Source organism: Ochlerotatus camptorhynchus, unplaced genomic scaffold (genome assembly GCF_037179485.1).
Source record: "Ochlerotatus camptorhynchus isolate MF236.1 unplaced genomic scaffold, CSIRO-AGI_Acam_v1.1 ptg000265l, whole genome shotgun sequence".
NCBI lineage: Eukaryota > Metazoa > Arthropoda > Insecta > Diptera > Culicidae > Ochlerotatus > Ochlerotatus camptorhynchus.
In genome coordinates, this window is record NW_027040755.1 from 596,542 (window position 1) to 620,203 (window position 23,662).

Below are 23,662 nucleotides of genomic sequence, written 5' to 3' on the forward strand. Positions count from 1 at the left end.
GTACTAGAATTTCGAGTAGAATAGGGTACGTTAATCGTTTGCTTGGGACCAATAGGCTACTAAAGTGGTGAGCCAATTTAAAATCGTTAGTTTCGTATTGATTGTTGGTACTACCGTTTGTACTCCATTTTAACCCTATAACTTCGTCCACTTGAGAGATGGATAATTGACGTCTTGGACAAAGTTCCTTAAAATGAGTTCATCTACAATGTTTCCATAGATGATCATCAATTTCAACAAGGCATAAAAAAGCTATTTTTTTTAAATAATTTTACCACTGCAATAAAGTATTTAAAAATTGAAGAAGCATTCTAGAAGACATCAAACTGCTACACTCAATAGTTTCGTCGCAAATGACCATGTCCCTCTTTTTTAATTTAGTCCCACTGTGCGTCGCTATCTTTGGGAAACCAGAAACTTACATTTTGCCACATTTTATTCGGTGTATTTTTACAGAAGGATGCCGTGCATTACAATGGAATTTTTCAAATAATGACTACAAAAGTACTCGATCAAAATAGTATAGCAGACGACAGTAGCTTAAATTAAAAGTCACTCGAAGCTAACACGAAATTGCGGGTTGCCAAACCTTGCAGACAACATAACTTAGTTGGCCGTGTCTTATTACACATCGTCTCTGGTGAATACGTAAATTAGAATAACAAATTAAACAAAGATGAAGAGCCAGATTGTCTAATCAATTGAAGTGTTAAATCAATGTAAAATCATAACCAACAGAAATAAATCATTTGTTGAATAGTTTTTACATTCGGTGATCGTTCGTATATGGTATTTGTTTATTAGGGACGCCATCCATCGATTCTACCTTGTATATAAGCTGAATTCATAAATTTGAGATGATTCTCTATTGTCTTCTAGACGGTCCATCATCCCATCATCCATCCACCCCAATAATGGACCCCGGCTGGTTCATGAAATGTTGATGCTGCCTTCAACTTGTAATGCAGATGTGCATGGCTAAAATTAGGTAATTTACTTATTTTACGTCTCAACCATTCTAAGCATAGGAAGTGAAAAACATAACGCAACCTAAGCATAGCTGAAACAATTATTAAAAGGTCATGAGTTTAGTGTAAATGGCTAAAACAGCTACTAGGGGGTTCATAATAAGCCATTTTTTCCTGAAACCTGATGAATGTGGGCGTATATAGAGGAATAATTGTATAAGATGATTCCTTGAAGAGTCATGATGACTCATATGTCCTATCACTTTGAGTTTTCAAGAGCACAATCTCGGGCATTGTTGTAACATCACTCATGAAATTGGAACTCCCTGCGGCCACTGCAGCAAACGTTTCACAGTTCATTTTTGTGAGAGCTGAAATTTGTGGTCTTGAAATATCTAGATGATAGTGAGATTAATCAGAAATAAGGTTTCCACAACGATTCCCCATAGAGAAAGGATTAGAATTTCCATTTAATTCCACTACCTGAACTACTTACCATTGATAGATACGTGTATTTCGTCTACAATGTCTTGTACTAATACTCGACAACTATTAGTACAAGACACTCAAGAAGTCTGCACGTTGTTGACAAAATACACGTATCTGTCAAAGATAAGCAATCAAGGTAGTGGAATTAAATGAAAATTACTATTCATTCTCTCTTTCTTTATATAATTTACCCTACTTGCTGAGAAGCAAGCACTGAATTTAATTCTGGATCTGTACGACTCCTTGATGTAGAGATTGATGCCTTTGAAACGTGAAGTGAAAGGATTCCGACAATCTTGTTCATTGAAAAATGAAAAATGAACAAAAAAGTCGTAGCTGATAAAATTTTCTTAAATTAAGCTTTCAATCTTTTCCTCAGAACAATACGGTAATGGTTTGATTTTTCATAGTAATTTTCATATAAACTTCATATGGTTTGTGCCAAGTCAGTTCTCTACTAAATAAGTTCAAATTTTTGGAGGTTGTTGAGAACCCAAATTGGGGCTGTTACTGGTGAGTCCTATCAAGCAAAAGCTTCAAAATTTGCATCAGTCTGCCGTTCATTCTACTAAATTAGTGCAGACATAAATAACTTCAATCAGCAGTACAGTGTAATAGCACATCCAAAACTTTTTGACTAAATCCATTATTCATCACGGATTGTTTATATTTAGTTACTTATTTGAGGAATTATCGCCCACGCAATGTGAATGAAATGTCTTCATAATTACTTATCATTAAGAGTAGATCTGCTTAAAAAATAGTGATAATTATCCGTTCTAAAAACAACATTGATATGATCCATTAACCAGCACATAAATAGTTCCATTTTATCTTACATTTAAAATACATCTGAAAGTAATTTCTGTGTGTGTACTCTTTATAAAGATCACATTTACGTTTACACATTTTTCGTTTTGTTTCTTTTGGCAGAATGCGTCACAAATCTTTTCCTAGATAATCACAAACCCCGCAGTCAAACTGCTAACCGCCCAACTATCCCGCTAAATGAGAATTTGTTTTGTGCACCGAAAACAAGTTGACCTTCCCTCTCAGGGACGTTCAATGTCTGTGCAGCATCCTTACCCTTCGTCGCATTTCGGTCGGTGATCCGTTGGGCGCCTTGTTGGTGTTGAAGCTAGCCAAATCAACCACTTCCCGTTCGGCGCCACCTCCGAATCCGCCGTACGAATCCACCGAAGGACGCCGACACATTTGCCTTGAATAAGTGCTGCCGTTCTTGCTTAGCAACGAGCTGCTCGGTCTCATCAGTGCCGGAACGGATTGACGTCGTTGAAGCAGTGGTGGTGCCTTCGAATCGTGGCTTTCGAGGTCCTCTTTAGTGCGAGTGGTGAAGTTTGCTGTCAAGCAGGGCGGTGGCAGGGGAAAGTTTGACTCATCAATCGATCGACTAATCGACATCGACGGTTGTGAGTAATGCTGTTTCATCATACGAAATTGTTTCTGCTTCTCACGAATTAGCGCTTGATAGTTTTGAAGCGACAGACGTCGAATGTTATCTTGTCTCGGATTGGCTCTGATATGCTTGGCGATATCTACACCTGCGGCAATCAGCAGAATTATCAGCACCGATAAGAACACGTACACCGACGAATTTTGTGAGGTGTCTTGCTGACGCGTGTTGTTGGTAGTTGTCTTCTGCTGGGGGCCTCCGACAGGTGGTTCATAACCCTTTGCACCGGTCTGCTCTCCATCTACTCTTTCCTTGGTGAAACAGAACACTTCCATATCTTTACATTCATCTGGAAATTCCTTCATTCGCTCCAGTACGGATTCCCGGTACGTCATTTCGTGTCCATCGTTTGTCCTTCCAACACCCTTACCACCACTGAACCAACTATCATCATCTTCTTCATCCTCGAACATCGCCACCGGACGGTGTTTCATCAGCTGCATCGAATGCTTCACGGGAATGTTGCCTCGGGTCTTGGTACGGACAAAGGCCTCTCGTTCCCGAGCTTGATGGATTTTATTCTTGTAAAAATTTACCACCACCATGAACAAAATGAAGGTCACACAGGAATACAGGTGCTTGTAGCCGGACGACATCCCGGTCGGTCGGTTGATTCGTTGTCGGTATCTCAGTCCGTATCACTGCTCTAATCGATGAGCATGAACTTGAAATCTTCCTTGTTCGGTCGCAAAAAAAAAGTCAGGAACAGTACAGAGGACAAAAATCGATATCACTCCGCAGATTGATAAGGTCGAAACACGAATGAGTCTTCTTCTTCCGCTCTAGTTAGGTAAGTACGATACGATAAAGAGGGAGCACTTAACTGAGCGACACAATAGAAGCGATCTAACCGTGTCTGATGCAATATTAATGTGATAGAGTTCTTCTTTTTTTCTGATGGAAAACGAGCTGGTCTTAGGAGACGATAACCTTCCTCCATCCAGGTTGGGGGTGATAATTTGTAGTGGGCGGCGTGAGAAGGATAATGCCAATGGAACAGGTGTTTGTGTTCTGTTTTTGTTGTGCTTATTTACGACTTGCCGATGAAGGTGTATGAATGGACGGTAGGGAGCATGCGCGGGGACTGTGAGTATCCTTCAAAGGACAGGGGTGAACTCTTATACATATTTTGAACTTGAAGGATTTTCCCAATGAACTTAGATTTTCTTTTGAGCTACAGACAAAGGGTTACGTCCTCGACTCCGTTTTCCAGTCAGAATTTCAAGTTTTTGGAACGCTTCTTCAAGGCTTTCTAAGGTGAGCTCCAATTCAGACGGACTGATACTTGCCAGCTGTTACGCCGCTATTGGAGAGTTAATTAGCAGATCGATCACGGAAACAACTTATCGCTATTAATTTTCCAATGGAGTGAGTTTCAGTTCAAATGGTTTCAAAGAGATAAGAGAGTTCAACAGTTCGTTTTTATTAAACTAGCTATTAAACTTCATCCAATCTTTGATGGGTATACATAATGATTCGTAATCATAGAATTTGTGTCGTTTCGAGAAAGCAAATTATTTTAGGATTGACAAAAAAGTTACGCCCACACATAATCAACTCATTCTCACATAATCATGATGGAAAATAACAGACTGAAAGCGTTTGCTAAAATGACATCTACCGGCAATGATTGATTCTCTAAATTAATGTTTCATTTAGTTAATAGCTCGCCTGGTTTAAACCTTCTCGGTGCGTTTGCTGTTGATTTTGCTAGTTAATACCACACGACTGAAACGCCTGTCATCTGCGAACAACTCGAGTGAAGCCAAATTTCTCTGGTGCTAATTGGATAGCTCATCTTTTACTTTACGATTTAACGTTGTAGTAAAGCATGATTCACGCAAATTTTGCTCGTTAATTCGAAAACAGCTAAATCAGTTTTTAATTTACCATTGCAGGAAAATAAGAATGGTTTTTAGGGCATTACATTTGTTGCCACCTTGCCGCATTTGATGTTATGCTATGTTCAGACTACGGAGTTATAACATGTTACAAGACTATCTTGATGACTTTTTTTTTGTCCATAATTATTATAACACCCTCAACATGTTATAACTCTGTAGAACAAGCCATTACAAGGTTGTATGCGTTCATCTCAGCGACGCTTTTTTCAACTATCACTGTCCCTCCCGTAAATTCGAGTCTGGTTGGAACTCTTCGCCGGTTTCCTTTGAGAGTTTTTTCAATAATTCGCTTTGAATCATGTCTCAATTTATTCGGAGTTCTAGTCGAGGGATTATTTTTCTAATATTGCAGGTTGTAGCCTGTTGGGGGCTCTGTTGTCTGGGCCTGAATCTGAACCAATAGATCCACTACTCGCACGTCAGAAGAGACAACCAATGGCGGTTTAAAATGCTCTGCTAGCACGTTTCACATATTGAGATTTAGATTGAAAATTCTTACCTATCCATGACTGTTCTTAGGGACCATTAAAGCTGTGAAGGAGGCAAAGGTCTGCAGAAGTACCAAGGACTTTAAAATAAGTAAACAATATGCACATCCCTTGCATGTGCTTCTGAGTCGTCAATCAGCACAAAATCGGTTTGCCTCTCCTGCGATGTTCTGCCGGACTCGAATCCAGCACTTGTTTCGTCTGATACATCATTTCATTGTTAAGGTGCAATTCACTCCACTACATCCCTCAAAAATGTAAATCCGGCTCTCATCGATGCACCACTCCAGACTATAAAAAGTTATTGTCTTCTAATGCAAAATTAAAGGGGTAATGACGAAAACCTTCCGCAATCCAAAACGACGGGCCAAACATCACGAAGCCCCGGAAAACGCACCAAAGTAAGCTGCACCTCAACTCAATCACACCGTAAAAAAGAAAAGAAAAGACAAATAGAGTTTTAATGAGTGATGTCCTTAGAACAAAATGGCCATTCAGTATGGCTCGACGGATGTGGTATGAAGGACTACAGTTAGTTCCGAAACTGTTCGCTAGTCATGATGACTTGAAACTTAGATTATTTAAAGGTTTGTATTAACATCTCCAAAAGCGTTTAATTAATAATTGTTAGAACAAAACCGTCACAAGCACAACGATCTCACGATCAATGCAATTCTTATGGTTTGCAGGACACCCGGGTAGTCAATAGTGAGTTCCACATGGCAATGATCGATCTCGCTGCTGACAGATTCTAATATAAAATGATATCTCTACAATTCTTTCCGAATGCTTAATCTGTCCTACAATTATTCGCTTGAATGTTTTACATTTTTTGTTATCTACTTACTTACCTTACCTTACCTTACCAATCAGGCTAAGGCCTTGTTGTCCTCTGCTGTCCAAAGAAGTCGTCTCCACTCTACTCGATCCATGGCCACACTTCGCCAGCCTCGTAGTCTGCGAAGGGTCCGCAGGCGCCTTCTACTTGGTCGATCCACCTTCCCCGCTGCACGCCTCTTCTTCTTGTTCCTGTTGGGTCGCTTTCTAGAACCATTTTCACTGGGTGGTCGTGCTGGCCCACCGCAGACGCCCAATTTTTGCAATGTGCACGATGGATGGTTCTCCCAGCAGCTGGTGCAATTCGTGGTTCATTCGCCTCCTCCAGGTTCCGTCATCTATCTGCACTCCACCGTAGATGGTACGCATGCTTGGCATACACAGTTTTGGTCACGAATTGCTCATTTGCACACAGTTGGCGGAACATACTTCTTTTTGAAGCAGTAGATAGAATAGAGTATAGGCTTGTTATAGATATGTAAAAAAAGTAGATTTTAATGCTAGTAGTAAACTGTATTTGTTTTTGCGTTGTAAAAATGAGGTGAGAAATGCTCACTACACATCTCGGAATTTAAGTGTTAAATTGATTAGTGTTGATTCAAATGTTAAGTTTACTTAATCTTCGCATATCGATAGTAAACTGTGAGCCTAATCTATCAATTATTTTAAAGAAAAATAAATTTCAACATCTGAGTGAAAAGTTATTACCAAATGAGCAGTTGGTGTGCACAACTGTGCATGCCAAGCATGATGGTACGCAACAACTTCCGTTCGAAAACACCAAGGGCGCGTTGGTCGTCCACGAGCATAGTCCAGGTCTCGTGGCCGTAGAGGACAACCGGTCTAATCAGCGTCTTGTAGACAGTCAACTTCGTGCGGCGGCGAATTTTATTCGATCGGAGCGTCCTCCGGAGTCCAAAGTAGACACGATTCCCTGCCATAATGCGTCTTTGAATTTCTGTGCTGGTATCATTTTCGGCGGTCACCAGTGAGCCGAAATACACGAACTCATGGACCACCTCGATTTCTTCACCGTCAATCTGAATTCGGGGTCGGAGGCTAACGTTATCTTCCCTAGAACCTCTTCCTTTCATGTATTTTGTCATTGATGCGTTGATGGCAAGTCCAATCCGCCTAGCTTCAGCCTTCAGTCTGATGTACGTTTCCGCCATCGTCTAAAAGTTCCGTGCCATGATGTCAATGTCATTGGCGAAGCCAAGAAGTTGCATGGACTTCCTGAAGATCGTACCACTCGTGTCTATCCCAACTCTTCTGATCACACCTTCTAACGCGATCTTCTTCTAAGTCCATCAGCTTGCCGTAATCCCCTTCGAGATTCAAAGGGACTCGAGAGTGTCCCCGATACTCGAACAACGCACATCACTCGATCCATCGTCGCCTTGACCAATCGCATCAGTTTATCCGGAAATCCGTATTCGTGCATAATCTGCCATAGCTGATCTCGATCGATTGTGTCGTATGCGGATTTGAAATCGATGTACAAATGCCGAATCACGAAAATTTGGTCCATGGTGGCACCTATGAATCCCGCCTGGTATTGCCCCACGAACTCTCTTGCAAATGGTGACAGGCATCGGCATAGAATTTGGGAGAGTACCTTGTAGGCGGCACTCACCAGTGTGATCGCGCGGTAGTTGCAGCAATCCAACTTGTCGCCCTTTTTGTAGATTGGGCATACGACACCTTCCATCCACTCCTCTGGTAATATCTCCCTCTCCTAAATCTTGGCAATTACCCAGTGCAGCGATCTAGCCAGTGCTTCACCACCGTATTTTAATAGCTCACTTGGTAGTTGATCTACACCAGTTGCTTTGTTGTTCTTCAGCCGACCGATCTCCTCCTCAACTTCTTGAAGATCAGGGGCCAATAGCCTGTCGTCTTCTGCGCGTGCTCCAAGGTCTGTTGCCGTGCCACCTTCGTTTTCTGCTGCTTCACCGTTGAGGTGCTCGTCACAGTACTGCTTCCACCTCTCAATCACCTCACACTCGTTCGTGAGAAGGTTACCGTCCAAGTCCTTGCACATATCGGCTTGCGGCACGTAGCCTTTGCGCGAACTATTAAGCTTCTCGTAGAACTTCCGACTGTCGTTTACGCAGTACAGATTTTCCATCGCCGCTTTTTCCTTCGGAAAACCGAGTTTTGTTTGTTCCGCGTTTGTCTGTATTGCTCCACATTCAATCTCGTGCGGTGTTGCAGCATTCTCGCCCGTGCTGCATTCTTCTCCTTTACTAACAGTTTGCATTCGCCGTCAAACCAGTCATTTCTTAGGTCCGGGATTGCAGTGCCTAGTGCCGCTGCAGCAGTACTACCTATGGCGGAACGGATGTCCCTCCAGCCATCTTCAAGAAAAGCTGCGCCAAGCTGCCCTTCCGTGGGTAGTGCAACTTCCAGCTGCTGCGCGTAGTCCTGGGCAACTCCGGCGTCCCGTAGTTGCTCAATGTTGGGTCGCGGCGTTCGACTTCGACGGGTGTTATGAACCGTCGAGAATTTTGAGCGCATGCATACTGCAACTAGGTAATGGTCCGAATCTATGTTCGCACTGCGGTACGTGCGGACGTTTATAATGTCGGAGAAGAATTTCCCGTCGATTAGAACGTGATCGATTTGGTTTTCTGTGTGTTGGTCAGGTGATCTCCAGGTGGCTTAGTGGATATCCTTTTGTTATCTAATTCTCTTGCAATATTCCTTTGAATTCCTTTACAAAACATGTAACTTTGTCTGTGATTTAACAATATTCATGGAATTTTTCTTAGAATTGCCAAAGAATTCTGATCAGAAATATTTTAATTATTTTCAGAATTCTCCTGTAAACTCCTAAGAAACTATTCCGAAATTTACATGGTATCTTCTTCTAAATTTCCTGCCAAGGACACATATAGTTTCTCCTGCAACCTTTCTTTGTGAAGCTCCTAAAGGTTTTTTTTTTCATTCCGCTCCCTTGAAATTGGTCTCTAAATTAATCAGATTCAGATTCTTTTTGATTTCATTTCAGAGTTTCTTCAGAATCATCCTCAGAGTTTCCTTGCAATTATCCTTATAAATCCGTAGGAACTTTCCGCAAAATGTCGGTATAATTTCTCTTTAAAAAAATCGTCACAATTCTTCAGCATATTTGAATCAGAGCTATCTTTAAATTTTGCTCAAAACTACCACTACTACAACATTCTATTCAACATTCTCTGAGTACTTACCCCTTGAAATGCTTGAAACAAAAGATTTACAACTTACAGAATTTTCAATATTCTTATAATTTACTAGCTGAGTGTGCCCGGTCTTGCTCGGGATTCAATATTAGCTTGAGTTTATGCGCCGATTTAAAAAAAAGCATGCTATATTGTACGTAGCCCCCCCCCCCCTATTATCTAAGGGGCTACCCCCTATGATTATCTCCTTATACCCCCACACTCGCCCCCACATGCCTAATTTGGTTCCATTTGCTAGATTAGTTCTCGAGTTATGCAGAAATTTCTGTTTCATTTGTATGGGAGCCCCCTCTTACAGAAGGGGGAGGGGTCTCGAACCATCATAAGAACCTTCCACGGCCCCAAAAACCCCTGTATACAAATTTTCACGCCAATCGGTTCAGTAGTTTCCGAGTCTATAAGGGTCAGACAGACAGAAATTCATTTATATATATAGGGTATACGTCCCTAACCTCGGTCTAATATGCAGCCATAGATTACGTTTTTAATCATAACTCATCAATTAATTTACCTGCAAACGATATTCTACTGCTAAATGGTATGCTTAGATATGCTTATCATGTCGTTTGCTATCAGGAACCGCAAAAAGTTGAAAAACTTACTTTTTTTAAGACAAAAACTCACCAGGGAAATGTATGTAATATCGGTCTATTGTCCCCAAATTGGGTCTATTTATGGATGCAACTTCGTCCTATCCTGTTTGATTCTCAAAAAAAACGCTCTTGGTAACGTTTTCTTATGTATTTTTTTTTATCACTATCACTGTTAACTTAATACTCTTCATTCCTCAAAACATTTCTTAGAGAAAATTTTACGAAAACTACATTAAATCACTCAAGTTAAAAATTAAAAATTAAAAATTTCGCTTATCGTCTTTCGACCGCAGAATATCTAAATCAAAACATTGTGATGTTCATTATACAGATTTGGCAGAAAAAATCTCCCTTCCTGTTCGTTCCTTATCATCCAAATGCAAACCACATTGTTGACGTTACTCTTATTGCTATATGCTGTCAAATGAATTTCATGGGCCAAAGTTAGGAACATAGAAAAGAAATGTGTCCCTAAAGTTGGGTCCATGATTTACTTGTGAAAACGTTGTTAAACAATTAAAATAAACATAAAATATTCAAACAGTAACTGTGAGTTTTACGTCTAGTGTGTATTATCAGGTAATTCCATTCAATAAATGCCATAATCAGGCCATTTGATGATCGTCAGTGCAACCTTCCCATCTTAACCTTAGAAGTCATGGCGGCTAAAAACTCCGAACAAAGTGATATTCTCAACCAGTTTTATTACTTACGAGAGCTGAAAATGTATTGAAATGTTGTGATATAAATTGATTTGTGTGTGGTACACATTTATCAATCATCAGTGATCAATATTTTCCTTATTTTTTGTGTAATATTCCTTAATTAATTATTTATTTGCGTGATAGGCCGAATGAAAGGACTAGACCCACATTACATACCGTAACCCTATAGAAGATAGATAGAAGATAGATAGATTTTAATACTTGATACTTGATATTTTGAATTAGGGGGGAAGAACGCAACTTCCTCCTATGCACTACGTTCCAGGCTGGGTATATTTTGGAGGGTGTCATTGGGCCCCTGATTTATGCTATCGCAACTCGATATGCGTCACTTTAGAGGGTGTTTCGCAACTAGTACTGTGACGATATCGATAAGTGGCGGTGTTTAGTAAATATCGGGTACGATGTTTAAAAATCTAAATCTAATATAATCGATATTGGTTTGATTTTAATAATCATCGACATGGTTCTACCAACAATCAATACGAAACTAACGATTTTAAATTGGCTCACTACTTGACTAGCCTATTGGTCCCAAGCAAATGATTAACGTACCCCATTCTAGTCGAAATTCTAGTACTACACAATGTTTGTTTTGATTCGCTATGAAAGTTTGACAGATAAAATGAGGGGTTAGTGGATTTTCCTATGTTTCGAGGGGTGAATCGATTAGCTTGGGACCGAAGAGAGTACCAGAGCTGAGCCAAAAAGTTGAGCACGTTTCTTCGGGATCTTCTAGTCTTACACACTTAGATTTTTTCGCCGAGATGGGCACCACCGAGCAGCTCGGCATTTTATTTTGCTGGATCTCAGTGAAAAACTTGCCAAGATTCAGCTAACAAACGGGTGTTTTGCCGAGATCTCAGCTAACAAACCTATTTTTTGCTGAATTTCCAGCAAAATAAAATGCCGAGCTGCTCGGTGGTGCCCATCTCGGCAAAAAAATCTTAGTGTGTAGAGTTACCTCTATGGTTCTACCGTCGGTGAGCATATCTCCAGTTAAAGGATCTGGTAACGAAGAATTTGTTCGTGAAAAGCTAATGAGAAAGATCTCTACCGCTAATTTGGTATGGGAGTTAGCACGAGGGAATGGTTCATCGCAATAAGAACCGAAGGATAACCAAGTGGACGGCTTACTTCGTACGGAAGGAAATTTATATGTAGGTACGTGAGGAGTGATTCGAACTAATGACATGAGCTATTTTTCGATATTTAACTTACTTAGGACAAGTAAGAAGAGTACGTTTCCATGTTTTTTCCAGGTGCCTCAAATATCACAACCTCGGAGCATTTGTTTTCGAAAAGATGGCAAATTTTGAGAGATGTAGTCTCGAAGAGAGGACAGAATATTTTTGTTTTATATAATATCGATGTTTTTGATTTTCCATATGCATTATGAAGTTGGAAGGGAATGACATATGTTTAATATATTTTCCATTGAATATTGGATATCGGACTCGTTATCGATACTCAAAATCCGATATCGAAATGATATCGATATTATCGATAAATACGACCTCGTCACAGCGCTAAACACCAGTTGTTTGATTTGTTAAGCTTTATCTTTCGTTTCAGTGTAGCTTTGGTTGCTCTTCTAAGCACTCCTTTGCACAGTGCCAGTTACTAATAAAAAAAATTAGCAAAAACATACTTTTTTCATATTTAGACTAAGCAAAACATATGACGGAAACATTCACCCACTATCCTTTAGTAACCAAAAGATAGCTAGAAAAGCTTTCAGATAGGCTTAAATGTGTTTTGCGATTTTTTGCGAAAGATGTTGAAATTAGGAATAACAAGTAAAGTGTTCTTTGGAAAATATCCGTTTCTAAGTTATATAATCTGCGGTGTATACTGTAGCAAGCTTCACAATGCCTTTTTCAAAGCACACCAGCACGCACACACATACACACACGCACCATATATCTATCTCTTATGGTTCATGAGTTATGATTTTTTTTAACAAGCAAGGGTGGCCCCTAGACAATTGGCATTCTTTAAATATCTACGATAAAAGAGATAAGAGATAAAAACGTTGTGCCTTCAACAAAGTTGCTTTGAATTTATTGTTCTACAACTGTTTAGAACACTGCTTTGGTCTATATCAAATAATAAAAAAAGTTTGTATATTTAATTCACCAATTGTAAGGACCAACCTAATTTTAGGAACATAAAAAAGAATCAACAAAAAAATATGAAACAACTTTTCCTAAGAAACCATATACACGGCGAATGAGAACGACTCAAATTTGAGTTTAGTTCACTCATAATCGCCAAAAGTGCAGGAACTCAGCGATGAGTTAATTTGCCTCATGTTTTCCCAGGCTTTTCCAGGATTTTCCAGGGAAAAATTCCTGAATTTGAGAAAAGTAAAGATTGGATTCACTCAGTCTATTGGTACTACTCCGAGACTGAATAATTTTTTTGTCAATTTCCTCATTTTCCGGCAGATATTTTAGATTTTCCACAGGAAACCATGACACAAATTTTAATCATCGCTGAGTTCCTGCACTTTTGGCGATTATGAGTGAACTAAACTTAAATTTGAGTCGTTCTTATTCGCCGTGTACCTAAAACTGACGGTTTAGGCGCAAACATTTTTGTTTTCCTTAATACGACTTTGGGACCATTGTGCATTGGTGTGACGTCTTGATTGTCAAGTTTTCTTCGTACATCTAAAAAACATTTATTCAACTGTTTTCTTTTGCCTATTTGCAACAATTTTGAGGTTTTGGCCAACTTTTGTTCTAAGGGGAACCACTGTGCTTTGCACTCACCTCTATCGGCTTCGGATTTGAAATTGTTAAATGTATGCATCGAGCACGTGGCTCACGATAATTCAAATTCAAACGCCCAAAAGGTATGCAACCTGTTGAGCCCGCACAGTAAATGAACATGCATGAGTGTGCGTTCAAAAAAAAACGGGAATGACGGTTTTTCTCTCTCGAACTGTAAATAAATCACACACACCAATGCATCGAACCGGTTGTCGTTGGTCGTTGGTCCAAAACTGCATGCATAGCTTGATTGTTGATATAACATTGCCGCATTCTCACTCTCGCCGTCGAAATAACGCATTGTCGCTGTGCTCTCCTATCGACACAGTTGGTGTAGTGCAACTTTCGTCATTTGTATAATATTTCAGTGACTATTCAAAAGCAAAAACGTATAGCAATCTGTTGATACTTCTGCTTTATGAATTAACATCTCTTCAACAAGTAGCCATACACGCAGGAAAGGGTGAGTAAAGTGGCAGCATCTTTTCAGCAACCGTTGATAAGGCTTGTTAGCTTCAGGCTGGCGACGTTACCTTCAATTTGAATAGGGTAAATGTGATGAAGACTTTGAACACGTACGCATGCTGGCTTTGGGCGAACCTACAGAACTCCCACGCAAGCGCATTTGAATGACCTTAATTTCGTGAGAACGTATCTACAGTGCATTATAATGCTCTCGCATTCTCTCCTACACGTCACTGACAGTGCAGATGATTTTGTGAATGTTTACAAAATAAAATCCTGCTATAAATAGTGTCTAATTTTCCGTCTGCTGTTTTGTTTCACTCCTCAGGGTCAGAGATAGCGAGTGTCAGTTGTAAATCGCAGTGAGTAATCCCAATGGAATCGGCAACTAGCGTAGAGACACAATCCGCGGTGGTCAATGGAAATGCCATACCCAAAGAAACAGGGGCCCCCTTGATGGTGCAGAGCCCCGATCAGCAACAGCGACCTCGAAAACTGTCCTTCGACGATAGTGACATGGAGCTGACGAAGCTGAAACTCGGAGCGGCCGTACATCGCTTTCCAGCTTCGAGGATACTAACTGCAACCGCTGCATGTGCCATAGTTAGTCTGCTCGTACGGTACCTGCTGCCATTCGATTCTGGTGAGTACGTTTGTGGGAAGTTGATGATGGAAGAGTTCCTAATTTACATGCAGTCCACCCATTTCAATGTTTACTATGCGACCGAAAGGTCATTCGGCCAATCGTTTCTTGTGAGTGCTTGTAGGTAATAGGTATCGTAAGGGACGAGCCATTAATGACGTAGCATATGTTTGTCCAATTTTAGACCTCCCTCCCCTCTCGTACCGCGTTTTGCTATACCTAATACATGACTGGTCACAACTTTTGTAAACCTCCCCTTCTCAAATATTACGGCATTCATGCATGTTCCCTAAACATTGCTCGCAGTGGTTGTGGTTGAACGTTAGGATGATTTTCGGAATGCGCAGCGATGGTGAGCAAAACAACATTGCAGATTGTTTACATTGACGCTGGCTGAAATACAGTGTCGCTCGAAATAGTTGGCACTGTTTTAAACTTTGTTTAAAGATTTTTCTTTTGTATTTTTCATGTCAAAAATGATTCATAGGACGAAATTTTGCACGAAATATAAAATAATTCTTTGAATAGAAACTTCAATCGAACAATTCTACACATTATTTAATAAACCGGGGACTCAGCATAGCGTTTGAAGAAAATTTTGAAAAACATCAAAAAGGTACATTTACTCAGTGGCGTCTCGTCTGCCTTGTTCAACCTGTTCATAAGACGGGTTGACCAAAATTTAAAACACATTATATTACTTACGATTTATTCTTAGGTAGATTCTTTCGATGATTTTTCAGACTGCATTGAGATGTAAACCACACTTCTGCAGTGTCCGCGAGCAACAACCTTTCACTGCGCATGTCCTCGACAATTTTCATATTAAAATTTGGATTTATTTATTTTTTTTTTATTGCGTTTATTTATAAGGCCCCCTCGCCTATTAGGCATTGCTTGGGCCGATGACCATTATTTACAATGAGATCCCTTGCCGCTTTTATTTTTCAAATAAAACGTATTATCCCCTATTTGATAAGTTGCATTATTTTCATCTAAACGATCTATTTGCTGACCAGTCTTCTGGGTGCACTGATCAGTACGAACTTTCTTTTTTTCGTTCTCCTTGTGTTTCGACAGCCGGCGTTTGTTGGTATTTTCATTGAAATCCTTTGTTGCGTTTGATGAGCTGGTGCTAGAGTTTTCGTCGTTGCTTGAAGTGTGATGATCCTCGGTTTGATTGTCGGTGTTTCGCTGTTGTTCTTCTGCTGAGAACCCGGTGAAAGCAGGAGATGATTGACCCGATGTCGTTGGCTGGTTTTGTTCGATATCAATCGACGGGAAATCATCGAGACTGAATACCCCCTCGGTTGGTGGAGCTGCTGGAGCGGTGCTATTGTTCGATGTGGCTACATCCAAACATTTCTGTTTGTGATGTGCTGCTCGGCCACAATGGCGGCACGTTTTTGGTTGCTTGTCATACGTTACCAACGTTGTTTGGTTGTCGACCGTGATGTACGATGGAATGGCGCTTTCGAGTCGCATTCGTAAAACTCGAACACCGCTCATGAATCCTGGGAAGTAGTCAGGGCTATTCTGCGCGGCGTGTGAGGTGAGGTGAGGTGACAGTGAACTGATGGTGAAGTGACTCTTGTCACCTCGGGTGAGGTGACTCTCCATTTGATTTGTACGGAGAGTCACCTCACCCGGGGTGACAATTGTCACTTCACAAGTGAGAGCGTGTCACCTCACCTCACACGCCGCGCAGAATAGGCCTGAGTGCTTCCATTTCTCATGTCGACTGGAAATCACTGTCCCGTACTATGTGGTTCATAACAGTGGCTTGTGGCCATGCCAGAGGAAGATCATGCACTCGAACGGTCACTGCTTCACAATCCACATATACCGGGATTTTGAACTCACTCTTCGCACAGAGAATCGCGTGTTTATAGTTGTGCGCCTTTTCATAGCGCAAGGCAACTTCATTGTCTATCATCTCAACAAAAACACAATTTCGGACGTTATGAAACTGAATGCATCTAACGTCCGAATATTGAAGCTTAATATTGTTCTCGAAGAATTTTTGCCCTTTTCCCGCATTGGGACGAACTGGAAGGACACTGAAGTCAACAACAAGTGTGTTTTTACGAACTACACTCATTTTCGCTACAATATTTCACCAAGTTAAGCAGAGCAGAAAGAGAACACGTCCGATGAATACGAGTACACTCAGGTCTTTTTTTACACGGGGGATACGGTCCGTGTAAAAAAAAAAACCGTGTAAAAAAAACCTACGAGATTTTGATTTTTCGCATGCTTAAATGTTTTTAAAAAATCGGATTTTGATGCCATTTGTAATTAAAGCATGATATGGTCCATATAGCCATATTTTAAAAATTTCTGTATTTACACCAAAAATTGTGATTTTTTTTTTTAAGTATGCCATTCGGTTACAAATAGCTTGAAACGGATAATGTGATTGGAATCAAGTCGATAGGTTGTATCGTTGTCGAGAAATCGTTAAAAACGTACCGTGTAAATCGTGGAAAACCGTGTAAAAAAAACCGTGTAAAAAAAACCGCGTAAAAAAAACCGTGTAAAAAAAGACTTTAGTGTAATGGCTGTCGAATGAAAATTTGGAAATTTTAAAATATTTGTTTTCAGAAAACTTGTAAAGGCTGTTGTTCACCAATTGAATTTTCACTTAAATTTGACGCTTCGAAAATAAATAATAATGTTCGAAAACCCTTCTGTTGTTGATCTTCCAATTTTCGAGAAGCTGTTTGTCAAAATTGATTCCTGGTGTATCAAAAATAAGTCTGGTACAATAAGGCTGTCCACGAGACAGTTGCGATCAGCTGACTTTTTTGTTTATAAAGAACTGACTGATCACAGTAGAACTCGCAGTTTATTCTCATATGAATTTCTGCTTTATTTATGTTTACATTCAGCACCATTAACACCAGATCACTCACACACTATAGATTTATAGCAGTCAGTTCCACTGAAAAACGTCTCTTGGATCACCTTACATCCCTAATAAACAAATACCATAAACGAACTGTATCCCGGATGGGTAAACTATCCCACAAATGGTTTGGATGATACCCCGACCACGTCGTTAAGCTCTCTTTTATGGTTATTTTATTAGGGATTGAACTGTGGTCGACGTGGTGAATAAATTTACATTGCGCGCGAGTTTACCACAACGCAATGACGTTTATGTAAGGTCTGGGCCAAAGGGCTTATTGGTGTTAGTGAAATGTACAAATGTCTATTGGTGTTCGTATTTCATTGCAATGTTTATCTTTTTACATGAAACAGCTGTTGACAGTGACGTATTTCTATCTGTCCGCAGTTTTGTATCCTAAATACAATGGTGGAAACGGTAACTTTACGGAGCAAAATAAAAGAACCACAGTCTTCGTTGCTGCTGAAGAAACAGTTGGTAGAATTAAGCAAAAACCCCGGCTGGCCTCATTGACGATAATGACATATTCCGATGGGATGTACCAGTCTTCAAGGTGCAGCATCGCGCTTGTGAGCAAATAGGTTTTTGTACTCACAAGAACATTCATTCTGTGCTCACGCATGCACCCAGCCAAATGAACATGAGCCCGAGCGTATGTTTAAAGTTCATGCGCGCACTTCGTTTTCTTCAGCGCTCGAACATCAATGTTTGCACCCAAGCGCAGACGCTGGTTTCTTTTTCAACATTTTGTTTTCGAGTAAACGTGTGGTGTGTGTGACAAACGCGAAATATTTTAGTGGTGATTTAGTAGCGTTACCTATTCAGATATCCTTTAAATTTGTCGAACCTCTTAAAGGAATCACTTTATGAAGAGCTTTGAGTGGGTTGGTTTATTTCCTTTAAATTCCGTTAGAATTGCTTATATTTTGACAGATACGCGTATTTCGTCACTACTTGCAGTGCCAAGTACCTAACAACAGTGGTGTTGAGTAGTTGGCACTGATGAAGTCCGCAAGTAGTGGATGAAATACGCGTATCTGTCAAAAGATAAGCAATTATAACGGAATTTAAAGGAAATAAACCAACCCACTCAAAGCTCTTCATTTTCAGATATCTTTTATCACAAGAAGTAATCATTGGTAAGTAAGACTGTAAAGTTAAAAAAATATATATTTCAGCAGAAACATATTTAGTGTAGTAATCCGCGCACTACGTCGTATGGCAGCCATTTCCATCCAAAAATTCTCAAAGCAAATTGCAACTAAAAAAAAAGTTTTGTGTTGTATTGTTCGCACAATTTCTTGATGGGGGTGATTTCTAAAAGAATGCTTATTTATATAAGAAAGCTCTTTATAGGTCGTATTTGTATTTTGGTCAGACTTATTTGAAATTCACTATATATTTCTTGTGTGAATGGATATACTTATTTTAATGACAAATACAACCATTGAGGTACGTAGGAACATCGATTTACGGAGGCAAACATATAACATTCTTATGCGATACCAGCTGGGACACAGGGACTGCAGGGGCCTCAGATAGCCTAGTATTATTCTAAATGTTTTCAGCACCTGCTTACTTATTTCCATAGTTATATTTAACTTTACACTATATACATTATGTTTATTTTATGGAAAGAACAGCATGTGATTTTAAGTAGGGAAAATTCTCGAAATGTTAGCGGGACTGGCATTTAAACCTCAAAATTAATAACTATAAAAATGCATCTAGAACACTAGTTTGCTTGGAATGCGAAAAAGAAGAAGAATTGTATACACTATCAATGATTGTATTGTCCGGATCAGCTACGCAAGTCTCAGTTGAGCGGTGCTTCTCGGCAATCAAGCTGGAGCAACATTGGCTGCGAATGTCCTCACAAATGCTCAATGATTTGATGACTATTCGGTTCAGTCGTTATTTGTTATTTTGATTTTCAATTGATAGATTCGATTTGTTGTTTTATTTTTTATGTGGTTAAATAAATAGAAACTATAAAATGAGCATATTACTTAGCAATAATAGAAAAAAAACCCACCAACCATTTTCCAAATTTGTGTGCAGCTTTTGTCCAACATTCCTTTATTTCGGAATACTGCATCCACTTCCTTTATCAATCCTTCTTTATTACTAAATTAAAATTGAACTACATTATAAACATTGCGCAATGCTTGACTGACTTTAAGTCTTTAAAAAGCAATCTTTAATTAATGGAATTACTGGCAACTGCGCGCAGCCAAAAAGATATTGGTGTTGACGATTGTCGCAAAACTGGACAAAATTTCTGTTTAAATTACACACGTTAAACCCCTATTAACATCTAGTCACTCGCCAACACCAACCAACCATTCACGTAAAACCTCCGAGTGCAACCTCGATGTTCGAGCACAGGCGCAAGCACGAAACATCAAGCCTGAGTTCATTTACGCTGCGCTCATCCACAGCAATGAGGTACAGAGAGAGGTGAAGCATATCGTGAAATATGGTTGTATTAGTAATCCAAAAAATCAACGTAAACGCAATTAGTGACGTCACTAATTGCTTGTATCGTACAGGGGTTTTACTCACACAACTTAACCGACTGCTTCACCTCGGTAATCCAGCTCATTGCATCCACAGGTGTTGTTCATTTCTCTCAAGTTCGATGTGCGTGTGTAAACATGAGCCTGAGAGAGAACACGCGCTCTGAATGAACTTGTACTTCTGAAATTTGAGCTCACGCTCAGCGCCGTGCATGTTTACGTGAAGACTGGGAAGTACTTATCATCGGGTCTCCAGATACTCTCTATGAGGGTGGTTTCTTCAAGGCACACTTGCACTTCCCAAAGGAATATCCCTTGAGGCCGCCGCGCATGAAGTTCCTCACAGAGATCTGGCACCCGAACATCGAACGCAACGGCGATGTCTGTATCAGCATTCTGCACGAACCTGACGATGACAAGTGGGGCTACGAGAAGGCCTCCGACCGCTGGCTGCCGGTGCACACCGTGCATTGGCGTAGCTAGATAATTAATCTGGAGGGGGCCTAAATAATTCTGGATGGAGGGCTAGATAATTATGGAGGGGGCCTGGCCCCCCTGGCACCCCCATTAGCTACGCCAATGACACCGTGGAAACGATTATGATATCGGTGATCTCGATGCTGGCTGATCCCAACGACGAATCGCCAGCGAATGTCTATGCGGCCAAAGAGTGGCGAGAGGCGTATCCAGAATTCAAGCGGAAAGTGGCGCGATGTGTTCGGAAGAGTCAAGAGAATTGTTAGTAGGATTTAAAAAAAAAATGTCTTATATTTATTAATTAATTAATAATATTACTATAATAATGAAGGAAAGGAAAGGATTGATGATGCTAAACGCAGTATGTTGGCAGTGACGTATTTCTATCTGTTCGCAGATGTTCAGCAATGTTTACAACATTTTTGCTTCTAACACCAGCAAGCTGCCTGTTGGCCCAGACCTTATATAAATGTCATTGATCACAACGGACTAAAATGCTTTTGAATGAATCTTTCAAATTGAGGATAAAGCTGAAAATTGCATAATCGAGCAAATCCTAAAACGCCCTTTTTCCGCCCGTACAATAGAGGAGAAAATGGCACTTGTGAAAAGTCCGGTTCCTTGCCCACCTATGGAACAATTGAATTCTTCGTACTAATTGAAAAGAAACACAATGTCACGTAACTTTAATATGTCATCATACGATCAACAATGGCTTTGTGGTTCGACGAAATTGAACAAATTCTATTGCTGGTCATGTTTGCTGTTCCGAAGCCCCAATGTAAAAAGTGTATGGTCCAAATGATCTGAATTACCTTTCGGCATCACAAACACAACAGCATCCATCGAGCGGTCGTTTTCAGTTCTACGGCGTCTGAAAAATTATTTAAGGACGACGGGTGAAACTCAACTGTTAAATTGATGATGATTGCTGTAGAGGTACAGTTGCTGAATGAAATCATGAAAAGGCCATTATTGACGCATTTTCGAGCAAAATTAATAGGAAAATTCCACTTTTGTATCGATAGGCCAACCGTTGTGAAGAAAATCGAAAATATACCAAACATCTTGTTTTAGTAAAAATGATGAACAGGTGTCTGAAATTGTCACGCGTCGTCACTGAATAACTTCGTTTTTTGACAATAAATTAGCACATTGACAACTCACTCCCATACAAATTTTTGCTAAAGTAATCACACTTATTTAAAATAGTTCCAGTTCACAAAATTTGATGAAATTTTGGATCACGGTTTAATTTTTAATGCAGATTACGAATATGCATTTACCTCAATACCCTTAAAGAGCCCAATTGCGCAGACCTCGATTCAGGAGTAAGAAAAAGTGGAAGGTCAAAGCGAATCTTACCAAGTTACAGGCATTTTTTATTTATAGATGAAACCTTAGATACAGTATCCAGTGGTGGGCTTTTTTGGCTATTGTGGGTTGCGCTACATAATGCTTGTAGTGGATGTTTTTAAGTGAACGCTAATGATGTGTGCCTACACATTTTTGTTGACCACTGTTGTAGAAAGCAGTTGCACCCACCAAGGGGCTGTCCATATACCACGTGGACAGTTATTGAGATGTTTTAGACCACCACCCTTCTTGTATGTATCGTGGTCCATTTAAACGATTCGTGGACATTTAAACTCCCACACCCCCCACCCCCCACCACCACATGGTATATGGACAGCCCCCAACAAGCGCAGTACACATCAATTATACCAACACTAGATATAACTAGCTAACAGATGCATGGAGAGAATTTTCGCCATAAACGCAATCGCGAGAGGAACGTGAATTGAGTAATAATGAAATCATCATTTCTTACAAGCTGTCTTTGCACTAACCGGCAGTCGCCGTTCTATGTGCTTAGCCGATTATAAAATCTGTTTTCACGCTCACGCGAAAATCCAATAATCACATTCCACCGTCAGCGAGGAAGCTATGAATACAATGCACACCTAGGGAATTCAATAGTCGTCGTCGTCGTCGTCACACTCGAATTGATGAGCGCTCTCGAACTGTTCGTTTCAGGGTCATTCAAGGCAGCACTCGCCGCACTCGAACGGGGTCGCCAGGCCGTCACGGATCGGGTCGTGGTGGATTACAGCCGTGGATACGCCACCCTGCAAGCCACGATGAAGGATGCCTACGAAGGAACCCAGGGCATCCAAGATCCCTCGTTGGTGGTGTTTGCCACGGTGTTCGCTGCGGTCGTTACGTGGTTCACCTACTATGTGGTCTACCTGGACAGTAGCATCCCCGGCGTCAATCCGCCAACGCCGTTTTCGGCGAGTAAGAAAAAGTAAGTACGAACTAGTGTATGTAGCTTGATTATGCATTCATGGTGATTTGTGTCCATTTGCAGGAGATTTTCCGACAAAGAGCGACGATTCCACCTCGGGTACGTCACGGCACTGCTGAGTGGACTTACTGTTTTCATGATAATCGTGCTGGTCGATTAACTTCCTATATTCTAGTCTTCGTGCGCTCTTGAAAATCGTAATTTGTATCTCGTTTTTTTTGGACAGAGGACAGCCTTATTCACCACATTCTTAACAGTAGATTTATAGGAACAATAATTTTAGATAAAAGACGCTTTTTGTGTCAGCAGACTAGTAGCAGGCTTAGCTTATTGGATGGCTATTTATTGCAGTAGGTACTAAAACAGCAGAATTAGGAATGCATTTTCAAGTCCCATGACGGTTTGCTTCAGAAGATTGGAATAAAAAAGTTTATGGTTTTAGTCTGAATTTGTAAATAACTGCAAATCTTAAGAATACATAAGACTAACATTTTTTACTATTTACGTTTCATGTCAAGGAAGTAAGCATTTTTAGTTTTAAATAAAATCCTATTTTTGGTACAAATATAAATAGTAAGTAACTATGTAATTTGAATGATGGTATTTTTTATCTGTGCGTGTGTGTGTCATCATCCCATTCGCGTGCTCATTATTCTCGTCCATATATATATATTCTTAAGAATTCAACTGAGTGTTTAATGGCTTCGATAGTTTTAGACTGTATGGAACATCTTTTGTTCTACCACAAAAATACATATTTACATCTCAAAACAGCCACAAAAAACCTTCTGGGAAGAAACGGGTTAAACAGATGTTCTATATGTGAATCGGATGAGCTCGAAAATAGTAAGCTACCAGGA

The 23,662-nt window shown here is 40.2% G+C and overlaps 2 protein-coding genes across 3 annotated transcripts; one reads left to right on the forward strand and one right to left on the reverse strand.

Annotated features, from left to right (window-relative positions):
- Positions 1–307: 307 nt before the first annotated feature.
- On the reverse strand, positions 308–14,343 carry LOC135705301 (uncharacterized). Its single transcript, XM_065226965.1, has 2 exons — positions 14,266–14,343; positions 308–3,711 (listed from the first exon to the last, which is right to left on the reverse strand). Exon 2 carries the CDS (start codon positions 3,525–3,527, stop codon positions 2,520–2,522), a length of 1,008 nt encoding a protein of 335 aa, XP_065083037.1. The 5' UTR covers positions 3,528–3,711; positions 14,266–14,343; the 3' UTR covers positions 308–2,519.
- LOC135705304 (uncharacterized) lies at positions 14,320–23,321 on the forward strand. Of its 2 annotated transcripts, none has more exons than XM_065226969.1 (3): positions 14,320–14,587; positions 22,532–22,802; positions 22,866–23,321. In XM_065226969.1, exons 1-3 carry the CDS (start codon positions 14,320–14,322, stop codon positions 22,960–22,962), a joined length of 636 nt encoding a protein of 211 aa, XP_065083041.1. In that variant the 3' UTR covers positions 22,963–23,321. The 2 variants fall into 2 exon arrangements, with proteins under 2 accessions (XP_065083041.1, XP_065083042.1); XM_065226970.1 differs by having other exon boundaries at positions 22,532–22,806; positions 22,869–22,951.
- Positions 23,322–23,662: the final 341 nt, after the last annotated feature.

Excerpts from the sequence above, each read along its gene's own strand:
- LOC135705301 (XM_065226965.1), bottom strand. The coding sequence starts at position 3,527 with ATGTCGTCCGGCTACAAGCACCTGTATTCCTGTGTGACCTTCATTTTG.
- LOC135705304 (XM_065226969.1), top strand. The coding sequence starts at position 14,320 with ATGGAATCGGCAACTAGCGTAGAGACACAATCCGCGGTGGTCAATGGA. Across the intron at positions 14,588-22,531 it reads CCTGCTGCCATTCGATTCTG|GGTCATTCAAGGCAGCACTC; the intron begins GTGAGTACGTTT and ends TGTTCGTTTCAG. Across the intron at positions 22,803-22,865 it reads TTTTCGGCGAGTAAGAAAAA|GAGATTTTCCGACAAAGAGC; the intron begins GTAAGTACGAAC and ends GTCCATTTGCAG.